The 14,765-nt window shown below is 48.2% G+C and overlaps 1 protein-coding gene across 3 annotated transcripts in view; it reads right to left on the reverse strand.

Moving 5' to 3' along the window:
* The window catches only part of ARHGAP22 (Rho GTPase activating protein 22), a 211,167-nt gene that overhangs the window by 39,475 nt on the left and 156,927 nt on the right, over positions 1-14,765 (reverse strand). Inside the window, exons 5-6 of one of the 3 annotated variants that reach the window (XM_029201105.1) lie at positions 8,386-8,562; positions 3,464-5,052 (exon numbers count right to left, since the gene is read on the reverse strand). In XM_029201105.1, the coding sequence (XP_029056938.1) occupies positions 5,024-5,052; positions 8,386-8,562 (206 nt within the window). In that variant the 3' untranslated portion in view covers positions 3,464-5,023. Of the gene's footprint in view, positions 1-3,463; positions 5,053-8,385; positions 8,563-14,765 lie in introns of those variants that run through there. The other 2 variants (XM_029201107.1, XM_029201108.1) reach the window with 2 other exon arrangements.

The raw sequence follows: 14,765 nt of genomic DNA on the forward strand, positions 1-14,765 counted from the left end.
TGTGGAGGACCAAGGCTGTCTGGGAAGAAACTGAGAGCCAGCGAACCCGACCATAGGACACCCCGAGGGCTCCCGGCATCCTTCTCTCCGGACCCGGCATCCAGCCCCAGGGCTCTGGGTTAGAATGCTGGCTTCCTGCTTACTTCTTTGGGACCTGGACAGATTACTTGAGCCTCTCTGCCGCCCAGTCTCCTCACCTGTAAAAGGGGCTATAGCAGGACTGATTCCAAAGGGCTACTGTGAGGGTCAGCTGGGGTGCAGAGCCCCACACGGGGACACGCTGAACAAACATCAGCTGCCCTGGAGAGTGGCTACCTCAACCCAACTTCTCCCCTTGTGGCTGGGAGTCACCAGGACATCACGCAGTGTTGCTGGCACACACCCTCCACTGGCCTCATCTTAGCCATGACCATGACAAACTCTTTTCCAGCCCTGGGATCTGAGCTCTTCTTAGCACACATGGAAAGCCAGGCAGGCCCAGCTGCAGGGGCATTTCCACCACAGCCACTGGGAGGGAAGGCAGACTTAGTGAGCCAGCAAGGTGGGTAAAAGGCAGTTACTTGAGCAGTTAGCATCCTGAGTTTCACAGGAAGCAGTGGTGAGCAGCCCCCTATAAATCACCCCTGCTGGCTTGCCAGGCTCTCCCAAGATAAGGCAGCTGCTCCTCCACCCTGTTCTCCTGGGAAACGGCCCCGGGCTCCCTGGCCGCCTGTCAGTGGGGTCTGTGGCTGGGGGGCTATTTCCCCTGTCCTGGGGATCTAAGCTCGAAGGCTCCTGGAGCACTTCAGGGGAGAAGCCTTGAGGGCTGCAGGGGAAGGAGTACTGACCCATATACTAAGAAGAGGACAGATCTGGCCTCTGTGAGCTTGGGGCTGGATGGGGTCCAAGGCCTGTGGCCCCTCAGGGCCCACCAGAATGGGCCCAGGGTACCAGGATCAGACTCAAGTGTCCCCCCTGCCGGCTCAGTGACTGAAGCCCAGCCCAGGTCAGCAACAGTCCTATCTTTCCCCTTTTGAAAAGGCTGCCAGGAAAGACCCAGGCCCACTGGCCTGGTGGGTTAACATCCAGGGGAAATCGAAATAAGACTTTCTCTTCTTGAATCTCCCAGAAGGGCTGGGATCTGGAGTAAGTAGTGCTGGGGAGAAATGGTCCACTTAAGATCTCAGGCTCCACCACTGCCAGCCTGGGCTGGGGTCAGTGACCTTTCATCCTGAATCTGACTGTGCCTTGAGGGCTTCCGTTTGGAGATGTCATTCCAGCAAATACTGACCACAACCAGCTGGCCTAACAAGGTTGCTTTGTGTACCTCCAAGTTGTCCTGAGGCTGGATTTTCTCCAGGTCAAATGTCCTGCCCTGTGGCTTCTGGGAGCCGCATTCGTCCCCCTCTTTCCCCCATGATTTCTGAGGAACTTAGGACAGGACTGTCAGCTCTGAGGGGGCTCAGGGGAAAGTCTCCAGAGGCCTGTGAGAGCCACACACACATCAGGGTGGGGTCCGGCATGGGCAGCGAAGCTGTGATGGCCACTGCAAGGCTGCCACCTGGCCCCTCGTGCCCCTCCCCAGCGAGGAGCTGTCACTCTGGGCAAGGACACCATTCCCATACCAGGCTCCTGGCCCCAGGACTGTCACTCTGTGTTGCTGCCTGTAAGGTTGGGACAGTTGCTGGGCTTTGCTCATCAGTGCCACTGGGTAGGGGGGATAGTTAACATGCTACCAGTTACTGAGCGCTAACCCCGACCCCCAGACTCCTGCATCCAACTGCCCACTCAGGATGCCCACTGCTTTAATGACTAACAGGCCTCTCAAACTCATACATGCCCAGATGGAGCTGTGGTCTTGCTGCACTGTCCCAAACCTGCTCTAGGCCGTGTCTTCCTCACTCACTTAATGACAGTTCTGTCTGTCTGCTCGATCAGACCTCTGGGAGTCCACCTTCACTGCTCCCTTTGTCTCAAACCCACATCCAAGAGCTCTTGTAGGTCCTACTTTCAAAACAGATTTGGAATCTGCTCACTTTCACCACCACCCACCATAGTGTAAGCACCCTTGTCTCTCACCTGAATTACTGCAAACAGGTCCCCTGGCTTCCCCTTTTCCCGCTCTGGTCAGCAGTCAGAGCGGCCCTTTTAACTATCTATCAGATCATGTCCTTCCTCTGCCATCAGGCTCCTTTGCATCTGGCCCTGTCCCTCACTCCCTCATCCCACCTGCCTCCGAGCTGGTTCAAGACCACCTCAGATGCTCTCTGTTTTGCCCAAGATGTTGCCTGGGTCTGTCACACTTCCACCTGACATCCTCCTGGCTCACTTCCACCTGACATCCTCCTGCCTCACTTTCTCACTTCTTCAAGACATTGGGTGTCACTCTATCATTAGGCTCACCCTCACCACTGTATTTTAAATGGCTCTATTTTTTTTTTTTTCTTTCAGTAGCACTCACCACCTTCTAACACAGCAGTTCTCGAAATGTGGGCCCCAGACCAGCAGCATCAGTATCACCTGGGAACTTGTTAGAAACACAAATCCTAGTGAGTTGGAAACTCTGGGGGAGGAAAAAACAGTCTCCCTTTTCTTCTGGGTGGTTCTGATGAGAACAATTGCTCTGTGCCATGCGATGTACGTTCCTGTTACTCTCTGTCTTGGGGAGTAGAATGGAAGTTCCGTCTGATCCCTGCCGTGTGCCCCGCCTGCACATGGCAGACGTTCTGTGTTGAATGAATAGAACTATTTAGTTTTGAGAGTTCTGAGCACTTTGCATCCATTTTCTCTCTTAATTCTCATGACAATTCTGCAAAGAAGATATTCTTATTCCAATTTTACAAACAAGGACACAGAGAGGGTAAGTGGCATGCCCAGAGTCACACAGCAAGCAAGGGGCAGAGCCAGATCACACACAGACCGCAGCCTGATGCCAAAACCTGTGCTCACTCTGACTCCTCTAATACCTCAACGCAACCGGCTCTGCTAATAAGCACCTTCCTATGCACATAAGAGGCACCTTCGAGGGCTTGCTGGCTCTCGCCAGATAACCAGGCAAGGCAAGGACTCACCCATGAGCACCCATCAGATGCCAGGCAGTCCTGGTATTGTGTGACTCCTTTCTCTCCCCTTTCACAGAGAGCTGGCTAGGAGGTGCTGCCCAACAGGGCCTCCCCAGGGGCCGTGTTCCTAGAGTGGGGCATGGAAGTCCAGAGATCCACTGGGCAGTGGGGCCCTCTTCACAATATCAAGTCTTCTGATCCATGAACATGGGATGTCTTTCCATTTATTTAGGTCTTTAACTTCTTTCAAGAATGTATTGTCATTTTTAGAGTATTAAGTTTTGTACTTCTTTTGTTAAATACATTGGTAAGTATTTTGTTCTTTTGGATGCTATTATAAATGGAGTTTTCTTAATTTCATTTTCAGTTTTCCCAGTGCTACTGTATAGAAATAAAATTGATTTGTGTATATTGACCTTGTATCTTGCAATCGCGCTGAAATTTTTTATTAGATCTAATAGATTTCTAGTAGATTTCTTAACACTGTCTATATACGAAATCATGTCATCTGCAAATAGATTACTTGTTTCTTCCTTCCCAATCTGGATGCATTTTATTTCATTTTCTTGCCTAATTGTTCTGGTTAGAATTGTTCTGGTCTAGTACAGTGTTGAATAGAAGTGGTGAAAGGGAGAATCCTTGTCTTGTTCCTGAAAAGCATTCAGTCTTTTTCCATTAAGCATGATGTTATCTGTGGGGTTTTTTGTAGATGCCCTTTAGCAGGTTTAGAAAATTCCTTTCTATCTCTAGACTGTTGAATGTTTTTATCATGAAATGGTGCTGGATTTTGTCAAATGCCTTTTCTGAGTTGATTGAGATGATCATGTGGTTTTTGTCATTTATTCTATTGATGTATGCCATTAATTAATTTTCAGATGTTAAACCACCCTTGCATTCCTGGGATAAATCTCATTTGGTCATGGTTATAATCCTTTTATATATTGCTGGATTCAATTTCTTTGTATTTTGTTGAGGAATTTCCCATCTATATTCACAAGAGATACTGGTGCTCCAGCGATTCTTCTCTCCCTCACCTGTACCATCGTTGATGTTTTGTCTCCCAACTTAAAAAAATAAACAAAACTCTCTTCACCTGACTCCCTCCTCCAGCTACTGTCCCATTTCTCTTTTTCCCTTTACAGCAAACTTTTTGAAAGAGTTGGCTATGATCACACTCCAATTCCCCTCCTCTTATCCTTTTTCATACCCACTATTATCAGGCTTTACTCCCAGGACTCCACCAAAACCACCCTTGACAAGTCAACCATGGACTGTGCTCACCATCTGTTCTCTCCTGGTTGATCTATTGGCAGTGCACAGATACTTCTTTCTTAGATGCTCTCTTCACTCAGCCCAGGGAGCCCACTTGCTCCTGGCTCTCTTCATCCCCTGTGCTGGTTTCTCCTCTGCTCCCTGACTTCCCACCTGGAAGCAGCTCAGGGCTCAGCCCTGGTCCTCTGCTGTCCCTCCACTAGCTCCATGGTGTCTCATCCAGCCTCATGGCTTCAAACCCCATCTATGTGTCAATGGCCCCCACATTCTCTCTCCAACCCAGCCTTCTCACCTGGTCTCTAGACGTAAATGTCAAATTGCCTACGTGATACCTTAAGCTTGAGCCTCTAACATGTATCCCAGGATAAGCCCCAAAGTGAACTCTGCATCTTCCTTCCAAACAACTGCACTTCCTGTGTTCTTTCTCATCTCAGTTAACAGCTAATGCATCCTTCCAGTTGGCTTAGATCAAAACACCTTGGAATTACCCTTGACTTCTCTCATTCTCTTACACCTTTCACCCATTCTACCTTCAAAATATATCAAGAACTCAATTATTCCTCATCACCCATGCCATCCTGAGCCAAGCCGCCATCACCTCTCACCTGCACGATTGTGTAACGAGCTCCTAACTGGTCTCCCTGTTTCTGTCCTTGCTTCTTTCATCCATTCTCCACACAGCAGCCAGAGGGATCCTGCTGGGACCTGAGTCAGGCTTGGCCACTGCTCTGTTCAAGACCTGCCAATGATACCACCTCGCTCAGAGGAAAATCCAGAGTCATCACCGTGACAAGGCCCTACTGGTTTACCAGCCCTTACCTCCTCTCTCCCCCTTCACAGACTCTGCTCCAGCCACACTGGCCTCCTTGCTGCTCTTCCAACCCCCGCCGTCTGCCTCCAAAACGCTCTGCCCAGGTATATGCGTAACTCACCCCTTCGTCTCCTTTACTCAAATGTCACTAAACTCCAAGCCCCCATCACTCCCGCTTGCCCTCCCCACCTCATCTGCCTCCACTGCGCTCTCTACCATCTAACCTACACCAGGCTTACTTGCTTGCTGTCTGTCTCCTTTCTTGGAATGTACACCCCACGAGGGCAGGGACCTTGCCTGTCCCACTCACTGCTGTGTTACCAGCCCCCAGAACACATCCTCGAGTGAATGACTGACTGGTTGAATGAATGCCCAGACAAGAGGCACTCCATCAGGACCACCCCTGGGCAGGCCATCGGCAGTGACCGGCTCCCCTGCCCCGCTGGCTGGCGTTTTCTCTGTGGGGTGCCCGGGCTCTCCCCTGACTGCAGCAGGCGCGCTGCCCACTGGTGCCTGTCAGAGGTGGCCGCTCTCTGCCAGAACAAATATGCTTGAAAGGGCTCACGGGCTCCGTTATTAAACAGTGAAAGAAGGGCTGATCCTCTAAGCCTCCTTTCCAGGGGAACCCAGGCTAATAACAGCTTTGCCACAAAACCTGCAGAGGCGGATGGAGACCCCCTTCAAGTGCCAAACTTGCCCGGACATGTCTGCCACCGCTAACCCCTGGGATTTCTGCCTTTCCTCTATATTTCTGGTAGAAAGGAGATAAGCGCCTTTGATGGTGGTTCCTGTTTTCATTCTTGTGACTTCTTCAGCACACGGCACACAGCCTGAGAAGTCTGATAAATGCTGGGGAATGAGGGCCGGGGGAGGGGCAAATCTGGTTTCTATGTGGGATTCTGCAAATGGTCCCCATTTAGCAAGTACAGAGAGAGACAGACAGAGAGACAAACAGGCAGACAGGCACGTGTGTGGGTCAGGGAACCAGCACACTGAGTACAGGTAGACCACATGTGACGTGACAGTGCCCTGGATGGGCTGGGACAAAACACAGCCTTTGGGGTCAGAACATGTGCCTCTGTTTCTCAGCTCTGCTCCTGACTAGCTGTGTCATCTTGGGCAAATTACTTAGCCTCTTGGACCTTTAGTTACTCTCCTTTCTTTGTTTTATTTAGGTTTTGATTTTTTATGTAGTGAAATATGCAGACATTCAAAAAGTATTTAAAGCACCTATGCACAGAGATGCAGAGTATTATAAAATGAGCACCTGTGTAACTAGGCCTGCTATCCTGACCTTTATGGCATTCATTTCTTTGCTTTTCTTTATATTTTTGCTGCCTAATTATTTACCCATAAATAACATGGTTTCCTTCTGCCCTATTTTCGACTTTATGTAAATAGAATCACAGCATGTTCTTGGGCTGCCCTAGTCTCACCATATGCTTTTAGGATTCATGTATGCTGTTGGGTAGAGCTGTAGTTCATTCATTCTCACTGCTGTAGAGTTTTCTGTTGTAAGAATGAATTGTGTTTATTTCTCCATTGTATTGTTGCTAAATACTTGGTGCTTTTTGTAACTCATTTAAAGAGTCTCTTGCTAGCCAAGACCATGACAATGTTCTCCTTTCCCTGGTGCTCAGAGGTGCTACCTGTCATAAATCCAAGTCCAGAGGCATGGGCGTCTGGGCTCTATTCTGTGCCATTGGGTCACTTTCAACCACCTTGCACCAAAGGAAGCCCGTGGAGGCTGCAGAAGTTCCTGGGTGGGCTTGGGTTTTCCCAGGCCATTAAATTGGGGCTGTGGGTCAAAGGTGCTGTGATCACCAGGGGGCAGGGAGGCCACGGCTAACAGTGTGGAGCCATTTAGGAAGCCCCCAAAGGTGAGCTTCTGCCCCTGCCTGGATGGTGCATCAATCAAACACTGTGAAACATGGAGAGAGAGGATGTCCATGGTTCATGTGGTCAGAACACAGCTGACCCAAAGGCCCCTGTCTCCACACTTAGGTGGGGGTTGGTGACCCCAGCCCAGCTGACATGGTGAACCTTTCTAAAAGCCCTTTTCAGGATGACTGCGCAGGGACACCGACCTACAGAGACAGCACCTGCACAGCTGGGCAGCAGTGTTCCTTTCTCCTGCGCCCCATGTCCAGACCATCAGCAAACCCTGCAGCCCCACCTTCAGAACACGTCTCAGCTGACCGCTCTCCACGGTCTCCTCCATTCCCACACGGGCCCAGGCCCCGCCCCCGGGTCCAACAACTGTCCCAGCCTGCTTCAGCCGCTCTTGTCTCTATGACCCACCCCTCACACGGCAGCCAGATGACTCTTCTTATGAATATAAATCAAGTTGTGTCTGTCTCCTCCTCAGAGCCCTCCCTGGTGCCCCATCAATTTAGAACAAAATCTGGAAGCCCCACTATGTCCCCAAGGCCTCAGGTCCTCCATCCTCCTGTCCTCACTCCCTCAGACCCTCTGGCCTTCCTGAGGGTCCTCGTGTTTCCAAGGCCCTTTCCCAACCCAGGGCGTTTGCACTCGCTGGTCCCTCTGCCTGCATGCTCTCCCCCGCATCCCCTGGATCTCCTGGTGACTTAATTAAGTTGGCTTAATGAACAACACCTGACACAGTGCCCCCTCCATCCTCCACTTGGCTCTACTTTGCTCCCTGCGTTTCTCCCTACTAGACATCACGAGTCACCTTTACTTGCCTATCATTTGTCTCCCCCAGGACAATGGAGGGGGCGGGGAGGGCAGAAGCATCCTCTCTTTGGTTTCCCACTGAATTCTTAGCACCTGGAATACCACTCCATACATTTTAGGCACCCAATAAAAGTGCAGAATAAAGGAGCAGGTGAGTAAACGGCAACCTTTGTTTTCAGGTCAGGGACAGAGAGCCGTGCAGGGGCCACAAGCCGCGACAGAGGGAAGGACACGGTACCTCGCCATCCGACATGACCCTGAGCGTCCACTTCTGGCCTAAGTGTAGACCACCTGTACACCCCCAGCATTCAGCAGGGTCTGGACACAGGGAAGCACGGACACACAAGCCCCAGGGCTGTCCAGGCAGAGGAGGGCATGTTTTTGACAAGTGGCCCGAACCTCCCCTGCGAGGACCTGCTCAGCCCACCGAGGGGTGACCCCTGAGGGCCAGCAGCAGAAGAGGATGACACTGCCTGTCTGCAGTACGAAGTGTGGGACTCAGCCAGCAAGACCTGAGTGAGAGGGACCTTGCAGGCTCAGAGCAGGGCGGAGGGGCGTGATTACCTGGAGGCCAGGGTTCTAGAGGGTGAGCATGCGCGCTACAGGCCGTACCTCCGCCGAATGGGGCCCAGATGACCCGGCGGATGGCCTGCACCCAGTCCTCCATGTCCCGCTGGGAGCTGGCCATGAGCAGGAGCGCCTCGGGGTTGGCCGGCACCTTCTCCCGCTCCCCAGCACCACCTGCAAGACAGGGAGAACAGGCTTACTGCAGGGACCCCGGCGGACACGGGGGGCCTCCCCCATAGGGCTCTCTCCAGTCCCGACCACAGCTGGCTTTCATTCCCTGGGGTGTGAGAAGGTCTTCTCTCCAGAAACCACTCAGCAACAGCTGTGCTTTTTGGTTCTATACTGGCAGGCCACCCCCTTCCCACATCCCACGTCACACATCTGGCTTTGGGGCCCTCTTGGGTTTCTTTTTCTCCCTTTGTCTTCTTTGTTATTTCTCCACAGCATTAAAACCATCCTGGGGTACTAGTAGGAAAAAGCATGCAGATGTGACACCAGCTCAGAGAAGTTCAGATGCCAGAGGAGCTTCGCTATGTATTTTATTTAAATCAACTTCACACATCTGAAATGCACAGCTAAATGTCACTATGTGCTATATGTCACCTATGTCACCATAAGCTAACCGGGCTTATCTGCTGGTGGGGTGAGTCGCAGAGATCTGTGTTCCCAAGCGGGTGGGATGACAGGAGAACTGTGAGAGTCAGGCTGACCCTTGCTGGGGCCCGCAGCCCAGTGACAGAGACCAGACAGGAGTTAAGTGCTTACTGAGCTCTTGGTACCTGCCTTCCAGTGAACTAGAGCGGTGCCTGATTCTTCCAGTTAACAAAGCTGACAGACTCACCTGCCCTCCTAGGACTCTTTCATCTTCACAATGCCTCTGAGCGAGGTACTATTACTATCTACATTTGACAGACAAGGAAACTGAAGCAGAGTGATTAAGGAACTTGTCTGAATTCACACAGCTAATCCGTGGCAGAGCCAGGGATTCAAAGTCTCCAGCTCTGGGCTGGGGCAGGGACCCCACCCCCTGCTCCCCCCATTCCCCATGAACGAGGTGACCTGCTGGGGTCAGGCTGACAGTGGTCACAGCAAGGCCGATGAGGACTGGGGAAACCGAGGGGACGGCTCTGAGGGCTGGAGCACGGGATGAGGTGCATCCTTGCTGGGGGAGTGCCACAAGTGAGGCCTGGAAGCTGGGTAGTGGGAAAGCAGGCTGGAGGGGCCCACGGGGCCCAAAGCTCAGGAGAGTGGTGAGCCAGGGTCCTAGGATGCCTTCTGAGCCCCGCAATATACACACACTAGCCCAGCTCCTTTGGGCCCAGGCAGTAACTGGGCAGCAGCACTGCAGTGGTGGAGAGGTGGAGAGGAAGGAAGCTTGAGACAGCAGAGCCTGAAACCCAAGAGAGAGTGCAGGCCGATGGAAAACAAAGATTGTACCCACAGCTGAGGCAGCTGCATGGTCATTCACGGGGCAAGGGCACCGCCACTGAAAAGGGGACAGCGGCTCTGCATCTTTAGGGTCCCACTCAACGTGGACTACGAGGCCTGGGGTGGCCGAGTGTTCCATGTGGGGAAGGGAAGCCAGGTGTTGCCAGGAAGCTTTTCCATGTATGCTTTTCTGCAAAAACATCTCCGGATGACTCAGAAGAAAGGGACCTGGAGATGGATGGCTCTAAGAATTTGTTGTGGTTACTTGTTTGTCCTAAATGAATACTCAGGTTTGTATCTAACTGGAATTTCTCATTTTTTTCAATTCTTTTTCCTAAAGAGGGCCACCCACGTCACAGAAGCTTCATTTACGAAACCTGGATCCACCTTGCCCAGAGGTTGACAGATGCTCTCATGTCCAGCTGTGCCCCCGCCCAGGGTCCTGCTCTAAGCCTGTGTGTTTAACTTTTCAAGTACTTTTCATGTATGTATGTTTATTCATGTATATTTGTATATATGTATAACTTTTTAAGAAACTGCCACAAACTGTTCTCCAAAGTGATTGCACCACTTAATGTTGCCACCAGCAGTGTATGAGGGTTCCAGTTCTTCCAGTTCCTCACCAACACTTGGTATGGCCGGTCTCTTTACTTTTAGCCATTCTAACGGGTGTGTAGGAGTAGAGCGCTGTGTTTGAATTTGCATTTTCCAAATGACTAATGATGTTGCACATCTTCTTATGTATTTAATTGCCATCCATGTGCCTTCTTTGGTGAAATATCTGTTGAAATCTTTTGTCCATTTTTAAAAGAGGTTGCTCATTTTTCATTATTGAGTTTTGAGAGTTCTTTACATCTTCCGGATACAAGTTCTTTATCAGATATATGCTGTGCAAATATCTCTCCCAGTCTGTATGTTTTCTTTTCATTCTGTGAACAGTGCGTTTCCAAGAGCAGAAGTTTTTAACTTGGATGAAGCTCAACTTATCAATTTTTTCTGGTTTTGTATCTAAACAATCTTTGCTTAACCCAGGTCATAAGTTTTCTCCTAGATTTTCTTCTAGAAGTTTCATGGTTTTAGGGTTTACATTTAGGTCTATGAGTTAGTTTTTGTATATGATGCAAGTTTTGGATTGGAGTTCATCCTTTTATACATGGATGTCCAGTTGTTCCAGCACCATTTGTTGAACAGACGATCCTTTCCCCACTGACTTGCCAGTGCACCTACACAGGTGATCGTGCTATCTGAGAATAAAGACAGTTTTACTTCTTTCTTTCCAATCTGGGTGCCTTTTATTTCTGATTCTTGTCAAATCGCGCTGACTAGAGCCTCAAATAGGATGTTGAACAGAAGTGGTGAGAGTCGACATCCTTATCTTGTTCTTGATCTTATAGCGAAAGCATTCAACTTTTCACCATTAAGTATATCTATTGTAGGTTTTTTGTTGATGTCCTTTCTCAGGCTGAGGAAGTTCTCTTCTATTTCCAGTTTGCTGAGAGGTTTTTGTTTTGTTTTTTTGCGGTACGCGGGCCTCTCACCGTTGTGGCCTCTCCCGCTGCGGAGCACAGGCTCCGGACGCGCAGGCTCAGCGGCCATGGCTCACGGGTCCAGCCGCTCCGCGGCATGTGGGATCTTCCTGGACCGGGGCACGAACCCGCGTCCCCTGCATCGGCAGGCGGACTCCCAACCACTGCACCACCGGGGAACCCCGAGAGTCTTTTTTTAAATCAGAAATGGATGTTGGGGTTTTGTCAAATGCTTTTTTCTGTATCTATTGAGAGATCACACTTTTTTTTTTAGTTTGCTATTATGATGAATCACACTGACAGATTTTCAAATGTTAAACTAGCTTTTCATTCCTGAAATTCCAATTGGTCATGATGTATTATCCTTTTTATTATTGTTGGGTTCAATTTACTAAAATTTTGTTTAGAGTTTTTCATCTATATTCATGAAGGATATTGGTATGCCATTTTCTTTTCTTATGTCTGTCTGATTTTGGTATCAGGGTAATGCTGGCTTCACAGAATAAGCTGGTAAGTATTCCCTGTTTCAATATTTTTGGAAGGGTTTGTGTAGAGTTACTATTTTTTTTTTTTTAATATTTGATAGAATTCACCAATGAAGCCACCTAGACCTGGACTTTTCCTTGTGGGAAGGTTTTTTAATAAATTAAATTTCTATAACATATACACCTATTTCTTCTTGAGTGAGCTTTGTAGTGTGTGTCTTGCAAGGAATTTGTCTGTTTCATCCAAGTTGTTGTATCTATTGACAAAAAGTTGCTCATAAGATTTCCCTTATTATCCTTTTAGTATTTGGTAGTGATATCACCTCACTCATTTATATTATTGGCGATTTGTGTCTTTTCTTTTTTCCCCTGATCAGTCCTGCTAGAGGCTTACTGATTTTATTAATCTCAAGAAAGAGCTTTTTGTTTTACTGACTTTATGTCTTTTTCTTTGTTTTTCTGATTAGCAAACTTTTAAAGGGCTAGATAGTGAATATGTTAGGTTTTCGGGCCATATGGTTTCTGCCAAAACTACCTACTCTGCTCTTGTAGCTAGAAAGCAGCCATAGACAATACGTAAGTGAAAGAGCAGGGCTGTGTCTGTGCAAAAATTTGTCTACAAAAAGAGGGAGCCAGCCCACAGGTTGTAGTTTGCCAACTTGTATCTCATTAATTTACACTCTGATCTTTATTATTTCTCTTCATCTGTTTACTTAGTGTTTAATTTGGTCTTATTTTTCTAGTTTCTTACAATGTTTAGTGCTACAGTTGCCCCCCTAAGTACTGATTTAGAGGCATGTACAACACTTGTATATTGTTTTTTCATTTTTATTCAGCTCAAAATGTCTTACCCTTTGGATTTCTTCTTTGACCTATGGGTTAATGTGTTATTTCCAAGTTTGGGGGATTTTCCAGAAATCTATTATTGATTTCTAATTTAATTCCATTGTTTTCAGAGAAGATATGTTGTATGATTCGAATCCTTTTAAATTTATTAAGACTTGTTTTGGGATTAGAATACGGTCTATCTTGCTAAGCATTCTGTTTGCACTGAGAAAAATTACTCTGCTGTGGTTGGGTGGAGTGTTCTATAAATTAGGTCTAGTTGTTGACAGTTTTCTTTTTTTTAAATTTTCCATATTCTTACTGACTTCCTGTCTACTTGTTCTTACAGATTTTGTTTCTAAGATTTATTTGGTGGGTCCAGAGTTCTCAGTATAGAGCTAATAACTCCCCACTGCTGAGAGAAAACCCTTCTGTGTATGCTATGCAATGCCCCAGGAGTCCAATGGAAATAGGCACTATTTCCTGCCCTGTGTCAGAGTGGTCAGTGTTGCCTCTAACCCTTTCCAGTGGTTCTTTCCTCAGCCTCAGGTAATGTCCTCATGTGCATGTGGTGATGAGCTCCCAAGGGGGTTTTCTCTTTGAGTAGCACTTTCCTCTCCTTGGTATTCTATTCTAAAAACTCAAGATGCTTTCGTCTCCCCAGCTGTCTCTTTAACTCGTGGAGTCCACTGGACTCCACCTGGGTTTCCCCTTCCTGCATCACAGCCTGAAAACTTTCTCAAGCCAGTAAGCTAGGGCATGTGTAGGGCTTGCCTCGTTTGTTTCCCATCTCTTGCTGGGGTGAGGGTGGGGTGTCACAGTCCTTCACCGCCTAATGTCTAGTACCTTGAAAAACATTGTTTCATATTATTTGTCCTTTTTTTTGGGGGGGGTTGTTTTAGGTGGGATAGTACATCGGTCCACCGATCTTATCCAGAAGGGAAAGTCTTGCAACCACTTCTAAGGGCCCACTATACGTAAACCACTGTGCAAGACAGTTAACACACACAGTCATATTTAATCCTCATAAACACCGTGGGAAGGAGTGCTACTGACTCCATTTTACAGATGAAGAAACTGAGGCTCAGATTAGTTAAACATTTAGCTCACAAACAAACAAATGGAGGGGCCAGGACTTAAACCCAGGTTTTTTCAACTATAAACTCGTTCTTTTTGCAATAGAAAACCTCCTCTATGTTAGTGGAGGGGAATGCAAGGAAGATAAAATAGATAGATCATCAAAGCCAACATTGGGATTTTCTATAGCATTCAATTGTGTACACTTACCTTGTCCTCTGTTACTTAGGAAAGATTAGTATTAGCTTTAGTTAAGGAAAACAAAAATTCTAACAGCAAACATTTCAGGAAGAAATGCATCGTGAAGGATGAGGGTCTCTTGTTACTATTTCTGGTTTTTCCCTTTTCTTGCGTTTTCACCTATCCTGCCACATACCCCTTTGTTTGAGGCCCTCCTGAACAGTGCTGAGAGCCAGACCTGGGTGAATGCTCAGATCCACCAGGTGGAGCGCAGGGACTTAACTTCCCCCAAATGTCAGGCACACAGGTGTAAGGTGAAGAAAATGGGGGTGTCTACCTTTTTGGGAGAATGAAATGAGCTATTCCCTTAGCTTAGCACCTGGCAACTAACAAACACTCTCTAAATGTTCACATTTATTATCACACTCAATTAAATCCAGTATGGAGCAGAGTTTCTCCACCTCAGCATTAATGACATTTTGGGTCAGATAATTCCACACTAGGGTGGCAGCGGCTGACTTGTGCATAGCAGGGTGTTTAGCAGCATCCCTGGTCTCTACCCACTGGATGCCGGTAGCAGCCTCTCCCTCCCTCCCAGGTCTGACAATCAAAAATGTCTCCACATGTTGCCAAATGTTCATTGGGGGGCAAAGCTGCTCCCAGTTGAGAAGCATTGATAAAGAGCAATGAGATCTATACTTCCTATGAGTCTAAATGACTTTATGATTCTACCGGTGTGGGACATCCCACAGGCACAACATGGCTTGTCTGCAAATCATCACTACCTCACCCATCACACCAGCTTCCTCTTGTGCTCCTATCTTAGTGCTGGGCAACCAGGTGCCCAAAGCAGAAA

This window comes from Monodon monoceros, unplaced genomic scaffold, assembly GCF_005190385.1.
Source record: "Monodon monoceros isolate NGI ecotype Baffin Bay Population unplaced genomic scaffold, NGI_Narwhal_1 Super_Scaffold_4, whole genome shotgun sequence".
Taxonomy (NCBI): Eukaryota; Metazoa; Chordata; class Mammalia; order Artiodactyla; family Monodontidae; genus Monodon; species Monodon monoceros.